The sequence below is a fragment of the Telopea speciosissima genome, unplaced genomic scaffold (genome assembly GCF_018873765.1).
Source record: "Telopea speciosissima isolate NSW1024214 ecotype Mountain lineage unplaced genomic scaffold, Tspe_v1 Tspe_v1.0012, whole genome shotgun sequence".
Taxonomy (NCBI): Eukaryota; Viridiplantae; Streptophyta; class Magnoliopsida; order Proteales; family Proteaceae; genus Telopea; species Telopea speciosissima.
The window spans coordinates 849,627-868,563 of record NW_025317348.1 but is presented as its reverse complement, the minus strand read 5'-3'; the positions used below and the strand labels follow the sequence as shown (position 1 = coordinate 868,563).

Sequence of the window (18,937 nt, the reverse complement as noted above, 5' to 3'; positions counted from 1 at the left end):
ATTAGCTAGTAGGTAGGACGGGGCTCTCATCTGCACGTTCGATACAGCTTCCTGTACAACAGAGCGTTAGAAAGGGCCCTATAGCTGCCCCGACACGACGATACATCGTCAATTGGCAACGTAGACGGTGGGAATATTCGATCCCAGGGAACCATCACAAGGACGGCCTTACTCGTTTAGGGGGGGGGAACGTCGACGACTGGGAAGCGGAGCCTAAGCCGTCAGGAGGGTTACTTGAATTGAAGCCTAGGAGAAGCGCGCAGGCTAACCTATTCAATAGAGATGAATAGCCAAACCAAGCCAGCTGGTCAATCTCTGAGATCTGATCGGCGACCGGACCACCTATATTGACTGGTGAACACGGACCCGTGAACGAACAATACGTGTGAATGAAGAACAACATGAATGAGTTATGGGAATTGGTACTTCAGCACTGATATGCATCTCCGCATCTTTAGAATCGGTAACCGGATTCTTTCAGGTCCTAATTCAGGCGGTGGGAAGTGTTCCCGATTGATGAGGCACATATCTCTCTTATATACAAAATACTAAAAAAAGAAAGAAAAAAAGATTTATATTCATTTTTGAGATTAGGGGCATCACCTTTTCCAATGATCGAAGTGATCAGAGTGATATAAAATTTCTATTATATCAGATGGGGGACAAAGGAAGAAGATGTACTGACGAGATACGACTGACTTATATAAAAATATAAATAGGTGCTGCTCTTAAGGCTTCTTAGGTAGGCCGGCCGGCCTACCAACATAGCTACGTCTGATGGGACAGAACGATTTACCGATGGAAAGCTCCTATGGTTACGCAGCTACTAATGTGCTTCCAGTTGTAGATAATGGTTGCTCCAATCCAACCAGTTGATCCTAATGCTCGGCCGATGATGGGAAAGAAATGAGATGGAGTAATAGTGACTAAGCTACGTAATAGGGCTCGACCGAGAAAGCTTTACCGAAACCATGATATGGTATCAGAGCGGGAGCTCTCTTAGGGTTTTGGTCGCCGCCATCAAGAAGAAAAAAGCGCCATCGATCCTGCAGAATTCGTTCATTCTCCGAATGCCTTCTGCCGTTTAGCATCCTTGCGATCTTGTCCTAATCGCTGGTAAGTCTCCTTATTGCGATCCATGTTCCATCGCGACCTCCTTTCTGTCTTTTTGTGCTGAAGAAATTGTTGATCGAAATCCATTCCAATCGATCACAGCGCTGTCTGAATCTTTCCATCAAAAGCCCTATTTTCTTTTCCTTAGCGCTATTCTTATTTTCTTTCTCCTAATCGATCCTTCAAACTGCTCATCCGCTGTCTTCTCGTCTCATCGATCTGCTCATTCAGCGCGGGTTCAACCTCTTTTCTTTCCTCCAAGATCCTTTGTTTGATCAGCCCCTTAGACGTAAAGGGCCTATCAAAATCTCTCAATCGATCGATCTTTCTTCTTTCTAGCGCAAATCAATAGCGCTGTTTCACTTCGATCCAGTTATCATTGATCTTCTCGATCCCTGTTCTTTTTCTTCCGATCTGCACATCACAAGTGATGCCTTTCTCATCGAAAACCTGTCATCGAAAGACTGTTATCGAAAGCCTTCATTTCATCGCTGTCTGTGTTCTGCAATCGCCCCTGTTCTTTCTCTAATCTCGACCTATGGCATCTATCTATATCCCAAATCTCGTCACCATGAAACTTGATAGCTCCAACTTCATTCTCTGGAAGCTGGAAGCTTACTCTGGTCCGCAGCCAGCAACTTCTTGGATATCTTTTTGGGTCCGCCCCCGATTTTTTGAGCAAACTTCTACTGCCTCTGATAGTTCGACGTCAAAGACTATATCAAATCCAATCCAGCAAACGGAGGAGCGAGGAAACCAGCCTTGACGGTCTCTTTACAGACCCTTGCTGTTGAATGCACTAGATCCCCGCTACAAGAGGGCGGCTTGTAGAGACTTCGACAAAATGGATTGAACACCAACCCAATGACTGTGCTTTCTCTTTTAGAGCCCGCAGCGGCTACACGACGAATAGATTCTTCCTCCTTTGGCTCTGGAAGAGGGAGAGAGATTGATCAGAAAAAAGAAGAAAAGAAGGATGATCGTTTTTTTTATGCAGGTCATTCAGGCACTAAGAATTCTGACTCAAAAAGAAGCTCTCTATTTTAAAAGGTGGAGTTTGCGTTCTTCACATCCATATCATGGGATGAACGAATTCGTAGCCATTGGTGGTCGACTACTTCATCCCCGTCCAATCCGAAAGTGAATAGCTAGATCGAGCTGACCTAATACCCTTAATGATTATCCGCTGCCGGCTTGCCTTACTCTATAGGGGCGCTCGTGTAGTTGATTCTTTCTTCGTTTGTTTAGTGGTTTTCCCTTTACGTCTAAGGGCCTCCCTGTCATCGTATCTTGTGTCAGAATCGCTTTCAGGCTTCTTATCGCTTTCCCATCAGTGGCAGTTTTGTCTCCCGTCCCTACCGGATAGTAACTGATCAACCTACTGTTGGGGTTCCAGAGCATATCTTTTTCCATTATTGGTAGATTTATATCTCGGAGTGGACTAAGGCATCAATCTGAACTCCAAGCCCTATCGCTTGGGAATAAATGCTTCCCTAGCAGCTTGCCGGAGAAAAACGAAGCCTTAGAAATTTAAAATTCATCCCTCCAAGCGGATAAAGGCTTAAACCTATGAATCTATCCCGCTTGACTCTTCTCGGAAAAAGGTTCTCGTTCCCATGAATCTTGATCTGCCTCCTGGCATTGATAGCGATTGATCGAATTCCTACTCTGGTTTGAGAAGCTTTTCAGTTTTCCTTATCTCTCGTGCCTTTGAACTGCCATGAAAAGAATTCGAAATACGTATTTTTTTTACTACAAAAACCGCCTTCGCTGGTCAACCCCTATGTCTTGGTACTCTACCCTCCCATTCAAAAAAGAGTGGTAGTTGTCACCGGAAGCAGGTGAAAGCAGTGAGTGTTGTAAGTCTTGTCAACAACGCTTCGCACAACTAAATACTAACACACTGTTCACTTCTGTACTTCTCAACCGCCAAAACACAATGACTTATGCAATTCATACAGGCACGCATGAAACACGAGCGAAAAACGGCCTTAAAAGCTCGCGTTCGCGGGCCCCGACCGATGGTCGTTCCTAGGCCCAGTCAACCACTTATGACGACTCCGCCCTTACCTACCAGTGCTGGAGCCTCTCCTGCCGATGTCACCACTGGTTCAGGTACTTTCACTCGGTCACCTAGCTATGCCCATGTCGTTGCTTCTGCGGCTACGAGGAACCTCCGGACCCCGGCTATGAAACAGGATCTGTTATTGTCCATGCCCTAGCCAGCAAACTCCGGCTTCAAAGCCCCTTTACTAATAGGGGTTTTTTTCCTAAACGAGTTCTGTTCTGGTTTTCTACGCAGGGTCCCGTTCCCGCTGTAATCCGTACTCGGTTCTGGTTTTCTCGAACTCTCACTCTGGTTGGTGACAAGGTGAGGGTTCCAAACCTATAGTGCATGCTTTCGACGATCCGTGGTGAACAGTGGCTACTCGTCCAGTCTCTGGGCCTTGGGGAGGAAAGGGTGGGTGCGTATGCGAATGCCAGTAGTGAGAATGAATCGGCTCCCCCTCTTACTGTGTCTGACGGCGAATCTATACTTCCCGGGCCGGGTGAGTTCATTTCGACTTCCTGCGCCCTGATCTACGACCACCCTGTAGCAAATGAAAAGCTCGTTGACTGGGTGGAAGCATCATAAGAAGTTGACCTCATTGATTGAATGAAAGTCTCCCTGCCATTGACAGATAGAAATCGAGGGGGCTCGTCAGGGCCCGACACGGGAAAGGGAGTAAAGAGAGCAAAGGTGAGGTAAGGAGTTTCAGCCACAGGAACAGGGACAAAGCCAGTTGACCGACGTCTTAGATCCTTCAATTGTTTACCTTGAATCGATTGATCTCTATCCATCCCGTTAACCGTGAACCAGCCCCAGTCGATCTTGTTAAAGCAATTCCAGTTCCCGTGGCTTAGCCCTCCGCTTCTTGGAGACCGAGACCCGGAGGTCGGGACAGAGGCTGAGTCGGAAGAAGCACCAATGTGAACATGGGTAACGGAAATAGAGACAGTAGCGCCGGTTCCGATAACAGATCCAAGATCCGTTACCGAGTAATGACGATCTATGAGCACATGGAAATTTCCTAAAGTGGGCATAAACCACCTGCAACATGTATGAGCTATGCCGAACTCATCTGGGCCGGGGGTTTACGTACTATTTAAACGTATAAACGCATCTTCCTGAAAAGGAGTGGAGCTGGGAAGTCTATGAGTCACTTCTCCCTTATAAGCCACTGATCGATTCATCTATAGCCGAGGCTAAGACCATAGCTTCATCCATGCGCTTAGTCAAAGATCAGTAGCCGATTCGGTTACCAAACTCTCCCCGCATGATTATCCCTATACGCCCTTACCCCTACACACCTTGTGATCATTCCTATACACCTCGCATGATTATTAAAAAATCCACCGGCCTAAGTCCAATACCGGGCGCCCAGATTGACTTAATTGACTGCACCCTAACCTTTTTTTTATTCTCCTACGTCCTACTATCTCGCATGATGATCGATCCTATGTTCCCTCATTGGAAGGCTCTAAACTCCTCTTCCCAGCAAGCAATTGATGATCGAATGACGGCTTAAGAGCGCCTGTATATCCTATTGGGAATTCTTCGGCTTAGCAGCCCAGCAAACGGAGGGTGGTCTACGATCAGGAAAACGCCTTACCTTTATATACGGGGCGCGCGTTAGCCCAGCAAGAAAAGCAAAGCCTTAGCCCTATTAAAAAAAGGCGTTAGCGCCCAGCAAGAAAACGTTGCGCGTTAGCGCTTTAGTTATTGAAAACTCAAGGAAAGCCCTTTTGAGTATGTTTAGTGAACGAGACCCTAGAGAGCCCGTAAACTCCCGATTTAGACATTAAAATAGGCCATTCCGGACCTTTTCCTCATGGAACGAGAAGACCGATGCCACTATCGCCTCTTGGCTTTGCTTTAATAGAATATATTCGACTGGAAGGGATTCGCCCTATCCACCAAGCGTTAACTGCTACACGAGAGTACAGCTAACCTAAGCGGGAAGAGCATATTGAATTAAGAGACGGGAATCAAATCAAACTATTGAATTAAAGGAAGGGAATTGCACAGGAATGCTACCGATACTTGAAAGACTCATCCTTTGGCAAAAGCTGTTTTATCACAGCTAAATCCTGCTCCCTTCATTTTTATAAGTGAAAGCGCTTTCCTCGACCAAAAGGGGTATTTGTACAGCTCGCTATAGATACACTTTTTAATCATACTAAAGAAGAGAAGCGGCAGATCGAATTCCTCCCTTTCGATTCCGAGCTTTCAAGTAGCCTTTGGAATGGCAGGATTCGATCCATCATTTCCTATTTCTTTCCCTCTTTCTATAGAGATCTAACTAAAAGGTTCAGCAACGGCCGGAGAAGCATAACTTCTCCTTCCGGGGCATAAGCTGGGGGGTATTTGGTCGATCGCCTCACTGCATTTCCACAGAATGATTTGAAGATAGATATGGTGAAGATCTGTTTAGTGGCCTTTTTTCCCAGCATCCCCTACAATCAAGCTCCTATCCATCCGATTCGGTCTCTATACGTATCCCTCTTTTCGTGCTATGTTCTAGTTACGTCATGAGCTCTAGTAAGGATCTCCGTCTTTGCTAGTTTCAAGTCTCAGACTAGAGTCTTTAGTCTAGTATCTAAAACCTGCTTTTCTTTTCTCCTGCCATTTCTTATTGGGAACATTGGCTGTATTGAGCTTCTTCGTGTGATCTTCATTGGCCTTCTTAACTTGGATGGGCTGCTGGGAGCTATTATTAGTAGGTTTTGGGTTTGTGGAAGGAGGCTTAGAGCTAGAAGGATTGGTGTTAGGGACCTGGGGTGGCCTACTTTTCTTAATATGGAAGGGAATGTTGAGAATCTTCAGGTTTCCGACCTCATCAACAACCAGAGACAATGGGATGATGAAAGGCTTAGGATCTTGTTTGGGAGGGAATTAGCAGAGGTCATTGCCTCGATTCCTTTGGCTGTGCATGGATCTAGGGACAAAGTAGGTTGGGGTGCTGGTTGTCATCCCAAGGTCAATCTTGCTGCCCTTTACAAGGACTTAATGCAGGCATCTAATCCTCAACCTGATCTTAACTTCCGCTGAGTGTGGAAGATCTGGGCAAGTCCTAGAATCCGGATTTTTATTTGGAAAGTTGCTTGGATGTGCATTCCTACACCTACAGTCCTTCCTTCTAGAGGCATTCCCATTGAAACTACATGTCCCCGCTGTGGAGAGGAAGAAGAAACTCCATGCCATCTTCTCATTGAATGTCCTTTTGCAAGGTCAGTGTGGGAATTGCTTTCTGCCTGTGCTACGGATGGTCTCGGCGATCTTAACCTGGAATCAGTCCTTGCGCTGATGGGCAAGGGAGGTGGGAACCTTAGTGAGAGAAGCAAAGTCAAACAGTGCATGGTAGCTTACTCCTTGTGGGAGATATGGAAGGCCAGAAATGCCTTCATCTTCAGCAATGAGATGATCTCTGCCAGGAAGGTCTGTTACAGAGCTTTGAGTCAAGCTAAGAAGAAGATTAAGACTCAGCAAAGATCTACTCAAAAGGCTAACCGGGGTACCACAGTGTCATTGGCGCTTTTACCGAAAACATTTCTTTTCAGATGGCTACCCACACGGCCACCTTGGGTTAAGATCAATTTTGATGGGTCACTTAAGCCAGAGGTTGGTTATGGTAGTGCTGGGTTCGTCTGCAGGGATGACCTTGGCAGCGTCATTTGGGCTCAAAGTTGGCGCCTCAAAGGTACCACGGTTCCCATGGCTGAGCTTCGCGGAGCGTGGGAGGGCCTTCGCTGTGCTCATTCTTCAGGCCAGGTTTGTCTGGCTCGAAGGAGACTCTATGACAGTAATTTCATGGATACTTCAAGGATAAACTGAAGGTTTGGTGTGCCAGAACCTCTTGCTTGATATTGGGCAATGGCGCCAACAGTTGGAGGGCTTTATAGCTTCTCATACTTATCGGGAAGGGAATCAGCCTGCCGATTGGGTTACTGATGCATCTTTGGAGACTGGGTCCTTCCAAGCTACTGAATCAAGTATGCCAGATCAGCTCCGTAGTTTAGTTAAGGCAGACAGATAAGGTTGCTTTTATAGTAGAGCGCACTAAGGTGCTGTTGTAATACCAAAAAAAAGAGGCAATTCCGAGTTCAAGCAAGCGAGAAAGCAGCTAGCATTAGGAGCGGACACGGAAAAGAAGGATGGGAGCAACTGGTAAACTAGGCCTCGCCGATTGAGAGTCAAAAGCAAGTCGGAAAGAGAGATGGCGTGAGGAAGGAGTTGCCGAGTTGCTAGTAGCTAGTTAGTAGCAGCGGAGTTAGCGAGTTGTTAGTAGCTATTCCGATCTCGATTCCGTGCATTTCCGATTCCTTTCTTCGTACATAAAGAAAACCGAGTTGCTGAGTTGAAGCAGTTGCTGAGTCTATGAATCGAATGAATGCTTTAACCGGCTTTTTACCCGAAGAGAAAGATGTAGCCAGCTTTCACGAGTGAAGTGCAGTTCGATTCATCCGTTAGAGTAGAGAAAGGAAAGGGATCAAAGCAAGTAGGATTCAGTGATCAAGAAAAGAGACTATGGCCTTGTATCTACGACTAGTGCATCCCTCGCACCCACTTTTTCCGCTGCACTACAATGCCAAGGGAAGTGATTTTAGCTTAAGCAAACGGAAATCAAGTCAGTCAGGTGGATGAAAGTCAGTAGCTAATGAATGTGAGTAAGGAAAGGAAAGTGAAGGACGTATGTTAGTACTGGAAGCAGACCTGTGACGGAACACATAAGCGGGTGGGTCATCTCGTTCAGCTAAGACAACAACTACTTTTTCTTGATCACAGAAAAGCGGGTGTGCGATCCGATCCCAGTTGATTGATCTCGAATGACCCAGCTCATCAAAGACTACTGTCGGACTTGAGCAGTGGTTTCGCATCCATCAACTGGCAAGCTGGTCAACTCGACTTCGGAAACTCAATCGAAGACTCGCTAACAACAGGAACGCTAGCAACAGCCCTTTCTTTCATCCCGGAATGACCCGACTTTCGTCTTTCGAAACCGAATCAGACTCTACTTACGTTAATGCATTCCTCCTTTCCCGAACTCGACACTATCGACGAAATCTTCCAACATCGAATATCATATATAATGCGGAATCAGTTAGTTAGCGAATTTTTAAGTTCAAAATCTATATTCGAGAAAGCGGCAGGCCCATAAGCCCTCTACTAAAATACCGACTACATGGGAAATGAGGGAGGTAACCTTAGACCGGCTAAGAGATCGATCTTTTGACTTGCCGATTGAGATCTTACTCCACAGTCTGTAAGAAAGACTCTTGTTTTCGACGAGTGAAGTGAGGAGTGAATCTCCGAACGAACGGAGTCGCTTTAGGCAAGCACCTTTTTCTTGATTCATCAAATTGCGTAGGTAGAAGAATGTGTGATCTCCTTCAAGTCCGGATCAAGCATGACCGCATTCCCGGACTGGAAACCACCTTAGATGAAGTCAATAAATCGACGGCATGGACTGGTTTACATATGCCAAGGTGTTACTGTACATCAAATCATTTCAAACTCCAATTAAGTGTGAAGTGTGTACCGGTTTGATCAACCGTCAACTTCGATCAACAAAATAAAATACGATGAGGAGTCTTTTTCTGTTTTTACATGGTTCTCGCTTGCATAGGCAATTTGCTTTATATTTTCTAGTTCATATTCTCCCCAAATAGCTGGCTTGTTGTCCTCTTTGATCAGGTATGCACAAATGGTGCCCCATCCCTTATGAATCTAACATCTATTTGGCTTCCCTCAAATTCTGGGAAGGCTTGCCTTAGCTTTTTGGTGGCTGTATGTTTGGAGGCATTCTTATTTAAGATTCCTATATGATAGTGAAAGCCCCCTTCCTTTGCGTTTATTGATAGAGATAGAGGCGAGACATACGGCTTTTTGGCCTATGCTGGCTTCGTAACAAATACACGAATCCACACTAACGTACATACTGCTAACTACACACTACTATATATACGAAAGAAAGAACTTGTTGGCTATCAAAGCAAAGGGACATGAAATCACATTTGGGAATGATCTTTTCCACATGGCACGAAGGCAGCACCGATATGCATCGATTGCCGCCGAAGAGCCTACTACCTAATAGCGCCCCATGGCCTCTGTTGAAAAGTCAGTGTTGTCTCTGTTGCCTTTCTTTCGGCTTATGGTTATATACCCACCTAACTTGCTAGCTTATAGCTTTGAATTAGCTTCAATCACAATGAAATTAGTTGTGGAATTTCCATTCTATTTCATTCCCCTTACTACACCCGGGAAAGAAAGTCCCTATTCTCCTCTTCTGATCTGATATGATATTTATGCGGAATCCGCTTCTCCAGGATTGGATTATTTCTCTTTTTCTGGGTGCCCCGTTGAGAGGTACATCCTCCCCAGGAGCGTCCAGTGGAAAGGTTTTCCCTTCCCTTTCCCAACAAAGAACATTGCTTTCACCAAATAAAGAGAGGGACACATTCCCTATTTAATGAATTGGTTGGTTTCACACCACGATAGAGAACGAGCTCTTTTTTGCGTCGTACAATAGCTAGTGCGCAGCGCCGGATGGTCTTCCGAAAGGCGAGGGAAGTAGTTGGTTTCTGACTCTTAGCTGTGAGTTTAGCTCTTCTTATTCGAGTAGCTAAACTCAATTAATAGGGCCCTCATTTATTGATTGATTTGATTCATGATTCGGCCCACTTACCCTCAACAACCGGTTTCACCACTTTCTACTTAGAGCCCCTTATATCGTAATGGAGCATTCTAGGGGGACCGTTTTCTATTCACAAGGGTTGGGGAAGACGAACAGAGCCTTCGCATCTCATTTTCCTCATATCAAGCAAGGGGTTGCCACCGATTACGCCACTGCATTAGTTACTTATTAGGTTAGGCAATGCTCTTATTCGAGTAAACGATACCCATCCAATGATTTGAATCCATTGGAGAAAGGCAAGCCTTGGTTGTTGATTAGAAGAAACAATAACAAAGCCACTATTCTCACTAAACCGCCCCTCTTAGGTTATTAGTAGCCCCTTATTGCCCATAGTATTACTAAACAGCCCTATTCAATAGATGCAAAGAGGCCGAACAGAGAGAAGAGGACGGGGCGCTTTCCCTACTCCCATTCCATGGCAGGATCTTAGATTGGGGGATAGAGGCGGGACCGAGAACAGGGGCCTATCTGCACCAAATCAACCAAACAAAAGATGTTGACACATCCGCTGGTCCAGTGAGGGAAGAGGGGCATTTAGTAGTTGACAGATCCGCTGATCAAAGGCCCTTCATAACCGGATTTACTAATGAAATAAATGATCGAATGAATGAGTAGATAAAGGAATGAATGGGCTGGATAGGAACGATTGGGGAAGGGCCCCAATATTCTCTATTTGGGGGTGAAGCAATTATTGAAGCGAAACTTGGAATTGAGGGATAAGGAACAAATATTGAAGCGGCAAGAGACAGACTTACCACGCAACGAAATGCTGATCCCCTTTTTCCTATATGAAACGAGAGAGAATCGAATCTCAGAAACAAAGAGTCGGGAATAGAAGCTTTTATTAAAGTAAAGGCCCCTTCTATTTGTTCAAACATTCAAGGCGCCAACAACTCATAGGGTCCAAGTGGGGGTCCACCATCATCAGACTCTTCTATTAGGCAATGGATGATCTCACTCATTGGGGAGGGGGAGGATGGAATAGAGAGTGACAGATATGGCGGTCGAGCCGGATCATCGAATCTCATTCAATCTCTTGTTTATTGAAAAGGAATAGAATGAGTCAATAACCCCGGGGCTTTAGAATGGATTGAATAAGCTACCACCTCTATAGAAACAAAGCATCATCAGACTCATCCATGGGGGAATGGATGACCTCATAACTCATCCATCCTTCAGTTTGTTAATAATGGTAAATGGCGTATAAATGGGCGTGAATGCGAGAATATCGGGTAGGTTAAAGAATCTATCCCTCGATATAAACCGGGGCCGCTATAGCTCGCAGAAACCTGAATCTATCGAGTAATAGTTTACCCTTGGAGAAGCGGAGCAAGGGGAACCCCAACAAACAAACCTTTGTCCCGGGGAACAAAGGGATTAGAGATGAAAGAGGAGGAAAGGCTTGAAACGCCACTACCTTCTCCATCCCTCCTAATAGGAGGGATGGAGAAGGTAGTGGTATGATTCCACCAGGTGAGAAGGCCACTGCCTTTCTCCATCTGGCTTGGTTTTCCGGATGGATTAGTAGTTACATGCTACCACCTTGGTATGGTGAGGCACTTTCTTTTGGAATCTTGCCGTTCTCCACACATATATGTCCGGATGCGGGAGGATTTGGAGCGTAAGCTCACAGAAGATGGGGAGTATTTTGTGGAAAAGGTGATGCTCAGATATTGGGTTGAGTCCTTAGTACGCTATGTCCGATGGTATGAAGAAGCCTGTTGCGACTTCTCTTTGACTTGGGAGCAACTGGCAATGCACCTCCTGCGGTCTGTCTTAGACCGGATCGGAAAGACCAATAAAGTCAATTTCATAAATATGGTCTTCTGTTTCGGTGCTATGATTTGATTCGTCAGCGTCCTTGTCCGCGTCCGTTACCGGATCGGGTCATGAGGTATACAGTTGAAGTAGTGCAATCACGTTTATGGTTGAGGGCGAACTCGTGGTTAGAGTTCGTCTAATTGCTTAGGGTGCCACCGTGTACAGATGAGATACTCTGTGCATTGGCAGCCATATAAGACTTTAAGCGCACCTGAGCTTATGTAATTTTCTGTACAAGATTATAAATGAATTGCTTCTAGGCTTAGCTTGCTGCTCCCTAAGATCATCTCAGAAGAGCAAGGAGCTTTCATAAAAGGCCGGAATATTTAAAAAAAAATTTCTTTGGCCTATGAGTTAATGCTGGATCTGGATAGAAAGGTGCTGGGCTACAATGTTATCATAAAATTAGACATGTTGAAGGCCTACGACAGATTGGAATGGGACTTTATACCGTATGTTTTGGAAAGGTTTGGATTTTCTGATCTGGTTACAGATATTATCAGGAGATGTATCACTAGCTCTTGGTTTTCAGTTATGGTGAACGGGGAAATGTGTGGATTGTCGGACAACGTCTAGAGGTCTCAGACAAGGTTATTTTCTAACCAAGTTTGTTTATTATTGCAGAAGAGGTTCTTAGTCTAGGTCTAAACTTATGCTTGAAGGCAAAATGAAACCCTTCTAAAGAAGCCCTCGTGCTTGTCAACCAATCAGCCACCTACTTTACGCAGATGAAACTATTCTCTTCACCAATGGAAGTCAAAAGTCTATCTCTGCACTCATTACATTCTTGGAAAGGTATGAAAAAGCGTCTGGGCAAAAAGTCAGCAATGAAAAGAGCTCTTTCATCCTTTCGGATAAGGCATCTCCTGCTAGGGCGTCTATCATTCAGCACAGCGCAGGCTTCCAGCGGGAAAAGCTCCCTTTGTTTTACTTAGGAGCTCCAATCTTCAAAGGACGTGCTCGTTATGAATATTTTATGGATCTTATTGAAAAGATTCAGAGGAAGGTTGGAAGGCCAAAGTTCTCTCTTCAGGGGGTAAAATAGTGCTTATTAAACATGTTTTAAGCAGCATGCCGTTACACCTACTTTCAGCAGTTCCAGTCCCTAAGAAGGTGATTGAGAAAATCGAGGTTTTGATGGCGGACTTTCTATGGGGTGAGAAATCTAATTTTAAAAAACATCACTGGATTAGTTGGTCATCAGTTTGTTTTCCTAAGGAGGAAGGTGGCTTAGGAATTAGAAGTCTGATGGACGTCGATAAATCATTCAAAATGCGAATGTGTTGGACTGTGATAAAGGGGGTGGTGGGCCAACTTCATCAGAAGTAAATACTTGCATGACGTGCATGAGTGGATGGCATATGCTTCTCAAATCAGCTCCAAGTTATGGAAAGATCTTTCATTGATCATGCGAGAAAGTCTTCAAGCAAACGGAGGCAACAAGCGCTGATCGTAGACCACCCTTACCTTTATATAAACAAGCAACTCCAAGTGAATAACCGAACCACGTCTACAAAATGCCAGTACCATGCAGCTGCTTCAAAGCCAATGTGAGGCTCCTTGCTCAAATACAAACTACAAATCTTGATCGGTCATTGAAGCCGATCAGTTTAATGAAATTTTTATCATAAGGTGAATGCTCGCGAAACTGCTGCAAGCTTGTTAGAACAGTACGAAGATAGGTAACGTCATGCGCGTCCTTTGTCAACGCATCCACTATTGCGAATCTTCTCAGTAAGCAACACCGTATACCCAGCAAAAAAATAAAAAAAATCTTCGGCCCAGCAAACTCGTATAATACAGGCATCTCCGGCTCCGCTCCTTGAGTGGGTGGTTTGCACCACCGCACACCTGAGCGACAAGACGTCTTCTTAGTCTTTTCGACTTTTGTTGTTCTTGTGTGTCTAGAGGCGACCGTGTTGGCAGCGATGTATAATACGGTTAACCTCGAGACTGGCTGGTTGGGTTTGGGTTCGCCCAAACCTGAGTGGTCAGTTTATCCAAGGTTAGCATCTTGGACGCCCCCTTATACTATACAATTGGCCCCTAAAAAGGTCGCAATAGGGTGAGTTGAACGTACATTGGTGTAAAGAACTGATTCAAAAATGAATCATGAATTCTTTCTTTCGCAAACCATTATTTAATGTTTTGGAAAGGCTCCAGTTGCGTTCATGGCGGAGGTAGCTTGTCTCGCTCGCCGCATAATTGGGCTTTTCACAAAAGTAAAATTATGCCTCTTCAGTAGTCTAACTAAGGAGCGGTCTATTGCTGTATACCTGTTTGTACGATGGTTCATTCGGTTCCGCCGGAGCGGTGGGTGGTTGAATGTTTCACTTTATTTAAGTCCGCCGTATGTCTTATGACATACTACGGTGGGCGTTTTGATCGCCATTCTCCCCTTCCGTTTCCCGTGTCTTTGACACGTTCCGGACTTCCGCGATGCATTCCCGCGTTTCATCGTAAGATGATTTCACGCAGGGATGAAAAGGCCGACCGTCTCGTAAAGTTTTTTCTTTCGAAATTGAGTTTATCCCGTTTTATATTAGTTTATAAGAAGACTAATTACGGGTACGAGACGTGGGGAGCCCCCTCCTCCATCGGTCGTGCCAGAAAAGAGATTATTTGATCTGCGCGACCAATGCGTCAGTCTTGCCGAGAGGTATTGCCCACGTTTGTTTGATACTCCTATGAATGTCGGCTTGCGTTGGTTACCTGTGTGGTCATCCTCACCGGTGAAGGATGGGGCTCCCTGTGTAAAGGTAAATTGAAAATCCCCATTCCACCGTATGATATGGGAGATATTCTCCATATCATTATGGGATAAAGCAACGGTTCTGGTCTTTCAGAGCCTCACAGACCCTGACGTCCCTCCCGTTTGTAGCCATTTCGGCAGGAGAACAAGGAATGGGCCGCGCGATATTTCACCCCTTTGTTTAGTTACTTCTTCTATCCACGTATTGTTTTCCCGGAAAGGCAACTGAGTCTTTTGATTCCTTTCCTTTCTCGGTTTACCAACCGGTAGCCGATCTGGAATCGAATTATTGTAAGGCTGCTGCGGCTATGACGTCATTGTTGACATTTAGTTAGTTGTATTGTATGTAAACTCTGCGTGATAGTAACTACTGGTTAGATGATGATGACGCTATGGTGAAATATCCAGTCGGAAGACTTGGATTGTTGGAGGAAGGTGCTGGAAAAGTGCGAGTTTTCGCCATTCCAAATTCCTTAAAGCAAGCAGGCTTTACTGCGTCCTGCACATGATTGGTGCATGAAGGTTCTTCGTACCATACCAATGGACGGTACCTTTAATCAAACCGCACCTTTGGCCAGGTTAAAGAAGATCAAAAGCTTGTTTAGCTTTGATTTATCGGCTGCAACGGATAGATTTCCGTTGTCATTTCAGGGCGTGATAGTACAAGGGTTGTTTAACCTAGAAACTGCCTTTGCTTGGGTAATGTCTGGGCTTGGAACAAATGTGTTCTCCGCCCCTGCATCACCGCTCGTGGGGGTCTGCCGAAGTTTGTCCGGTTTTCCACTGGTGATCTACGACCACCCTCTCCAACTTTTTTCTATAGGGCTTCCGTTCCGCCAAACAGCTTTCCTTTGCTTCCTCAACCTATCCAGCTAGCCGTCACTGGTAGTCTTTCCAAAGAGATATGTGTTGCGATCTACTTATTCACTAGGTGGGTTGTGAGATTTAGACGAAGGGGAGGGTGGTTAAATACTGCCTTATACCTTATAACATGTGGGCATGCCCTCATTTATAACTATGGTGGGACCTTTGAGAAGGAAACCCGCTAATTTGTCTCAATCTCACTTTCTCGAGATGGTATACCTCGCTGCATCCCGGAGTTCCATCGTAGGATGATCAGGATGCGAGACTGCAAGGCTGACCGCCTTGTCCAACTCGACCTGTCGTTCTTCTCCATTTCTAAGTTGATATTGTTGGTCCGGGCCAGGTATCCTTTGAAAGGGATAGCTCGACGGGTAGAAGTCGACGAACTGCTCGAAGGGCTCGGTGAGCTCTACAAGGAGTACGCAGTCCCTTTGTTTGAGAGATATATTCCATCTTACCTAAAGAAACCTATGGAGATAGGTTTCCGCTGGAGGCCAACTTGGTCCTCAGTCCCTAAAAAAAGGTTCAGGTAGATGGGGGAAGAACGCTTGGAAAGCGTTTTTAGCTGAGTTAGCTGCTCCGTATGACTGGTTTAGGGTCATGACGGCGGAAGTTAGCTCTCCTAATCTGTCTGATTGGTCAACCAATTTTGGATTGATTGACTGCGCGGGTGTGTTCTTTAGACGCAGGGATCTTTATCCTATCCCTAGTGGTCTAGATGAACCCATTCAGAGCAGTTGGGAATGTTGGTGGAAGTTATGGACATTGTGTTCACAAGTGGATCAAGATCATATTAAAGATGTGATACCCAATGACAACTCCACGTTAGTATTGATCCCAGGCCGTTTGGCTGAGAAAATGGAGGGAGCTGGAAAGCTTCGCGTGTTTGGAATCCGCTTAAACAGTGTTTATTGAGACCAGCCCATGATTGGGCCATGGATACACTTCGGTGGATCCCCATGGATGGGACCTACGATCAGTGTAAGCCATTGGCTCGACTTGTGGGTCTTAATCATTAGTTTAGTTTTGATCTCAAAGCCGCAACCGAGACCTTTCCAGCTATGCTTCTTGGAAAGATGTTAATCGGTGTATTCGGCTCCGCTGTTGCAGCTGCTTGGGTGGGCTCTGGGCTTGTAGCCAATATGTTTAGAGCTAAGGCCCATCGCCGAGAAGGTCACTGTATGGTGGCGTTCGGCACGGGACAACCACTTGCTTTCTACGGTTCCTGGCCATTATTCACTCTAGCACACCACAACACCGTGTGGTTGAGTGCTGAGTTAGTGGATCCGGGATCCCGGTTTACTGCCTATGCTATCTTGGGTGACGATATTGTCATCGGAGATGCAGAGGTGGCAGCTATGTACCAGAAGGTGGTGGCCATAGCCAAGGTTCATATTAAAAAAGTTCGGACTTAAAGCTGGCAATAAAAAGCATCCATCTGCGCTTTCGGATATGTGCTATGCACAGCGTCACTAGTGCGAGTCGAGTCCATATACAACGGGACCATATAGACAAGTCGAGTAAAGAAAGCAGTATCGAATAGAGCGGGCTCAAGTACACGAGCGAGGGTGGTCGTAGATCAGGTGAGGGATGAACCACAATCCAGAGGGAAAGGGAAGAGCGGCCGATCCGCCAGCGGGTGATACGCGAGCGAGACTATCAGTGAACCAAGTCAATCCCTTTCCGCTTTGCACTCCGGTTCTTGATTCCTTTTGAGCCCTTTCCAACCACGTGCGATAGCACTCCTTACCCAGCAAGAAAACGGATGCGCTACCGCGCAACGGCTTTCGCGCTAGCCGTTGCTTGGTGGAATAGATTCGTTACAAGAAAAGCGGCCCTTCTTCTCCTTATCCTTATCTTGATCCTTCTCCTGGCAAAGTTCATTTCTTGATTCAATTTGTCTTATTGTCGCCCTTCTCTCTTGAAAGAGGAGTTCATTTTGTGAATCAATCGGCCACAGAAATGAGTTTCAAATGTCTTTGTGCGTACTTTGTTCATAGGCGATCTAGTTGGTGCTTAGTCTGTCGACTCTATCTCAACAAAGGAAGAATCGTTCGTCAGTGACGGAATGAAACTCGTGTGAATCGTACGTGGATTGGGGCTATCACACCGAAAAGGCGATAGCAGGCACCTCCGGCGCCCTGATTTTCACACAAACTACTATTTTATTTGTTTATTTGGAAGCGCATCTTTTTTCGTATATCAGACGGGCGCTCAGCTCTTCAATCAATCAAAATCAAATCGAAAGGAGATTTTCGTAGAATAAGAAAGAAGGCTCTCATGAAAATTCAATAGAATAGAAAGAAAAGCGGAGTGAGAGCTCTCGCCCGAAAAGCAAGTATCAATTTGAGGAGATTTTGTACTTTGTTTATGGCTCTTATGGTCCGGGTTTCGATCGACGGTATCTTAAGAAAGAATCGTTCGTTCAAGGCAAAGTCCACTTCGCTTCTTTTTTCGTAAATAGACTAAGTCCGAGATCTTCCTGAGAAGCTGCGGAAAGGAAGCCCAGCAACCAAGCAACGGCTGAGCTAGCTGATCTACGACCACTCTCTCCCGGTGGTCGAGCTGATCTACGACCACCCTATATAAAAGGGTGGTCTACGATCAGCTTTTCTTCGCTGGCCTCTTCGCTTCCTCATATATAACAACATCTATTATGTATCTCTTTCTCATCGAATTTTGATTTCTATATTCCTGATTTATGTGGTCGAAGCACCACTACACCAGGTGGCAAATTGTCTCGTTCGCAGCCTTCATTCCTGCCTGCTCGCTTCCACACACGCCTTGCATTCTGAACGGTTGCCCTTCCTTCAGTCGAACCCCGCTCCCGCTTAGATAGAACAGGAGCCCTGCCAGAACTAGAACAGGTACAAGGGCGCCAATTTTCTCGCTTATACAGACCTTGACTGCCGCAAATCCAGTCTTATACGCCCTATAGATATAGATGAGTAAAAGGGAGCACCCTGCTTTTTTTTTGTCGTCCATAGGAAGAGAGGGGTCAGCGAGCAGGTGTTCCCCATCTTTGCCAAAGGCAAACAGCCCCCATGTTATTCAGCGTGGGGAGCCTGCATGACAAGAGCAGGCAGCAGGCATGGTGCATGGGACCAACCACTTCTTTTTCTCGCCACGCCAGCCACTTCATTCAATCATATGTTCTATTCCGGGACAAGGAAATACAAAACCTTATTCTTTCTAGTTCAATTGGGGACTTTCTGACTTTCTTTCAACAAAGGCCGGCTTATTACGCCGCTTACTTACCTAACGTATACGCTTCGCTACGCTTACTCACTTTCTTTCAAGACAAAGAGGATAGCGCGCTTCTTACACTACCACTTCTAAGAGACCACTCTTCTACTTTGAAAGCGCAACAGCTAACCGGTTGCTTGGTACCAAGTGGTTGGTTGGCTAAGAATAAGAAGCAAAAAGCAACTAAGCTTTAGATTTGCTTTAGCTGCCGCTTTCTTTCATAACAGAGCCGGGAATAACGGCTGGCATAGAAGTCTCTCGCACGCAAGGAGATGCTGCTGCTGGATGTCACGGTTCTGGGGCGCCATGATCCTTCTCTCTGGAACAATCGAGGGCACTGACTGACTGCATCAATCATCGCTCAGTGAGCTATTTATTGCCGCCAATAGCGCTTCGCTTGCATGCA

General features: G+C 45.7%; 4 protein-coding genes across 4 annotated transcripts in view; 3 read left to right on the top strand and 1 right to left on the bottom strand.

Moving 5' to 3' along the window:
* The window catches only part of LOC122647071 (ribosomal protein S1, mitochondrial-like), a 56,761-nt gene that overhangs the window by 16,972 nt on the left and 20,852 nt on the right, over nt 1-18,937 (bottom strand). The window lies entirely within an intron of this gene.
* LOC122647068 (probable ribosomal protein S11, mitochondrial) overlaps nt 1-18,937 on the top strand; it is a 95,617-nt gene that overhangs the window by 75,521 nt on the left and 1,159 nt on the right. The window lies entirely within an intron of this gene.
* Nucleotides 6,263-7,190, top strand: LOC122647132. Its single transcript, XM_043840620.1, has 2 exons — nt 6,263-6,925; nt 7,005-7,190. The coding sequence occupies exons 1-2, from the start codon at nt 6,263-6,265 to the stop codon at nt 7,188-7,190; spliced, it is 849 nt and encodes a 282-aa protein (XP_043696555.1).
* Nucleotides 16,362-16,700, top strand: LOC122647131 (uncharacterized mitochondrial protein AtMg01410-like). Its single transcript, XM_043840618.1, has one exon. It carries the CDS (start codon nt 16,362-16,364, stop codon nt 16,698-16,700), a length of 339 nt encoding a protein of 112 aa, XP_043696553.1.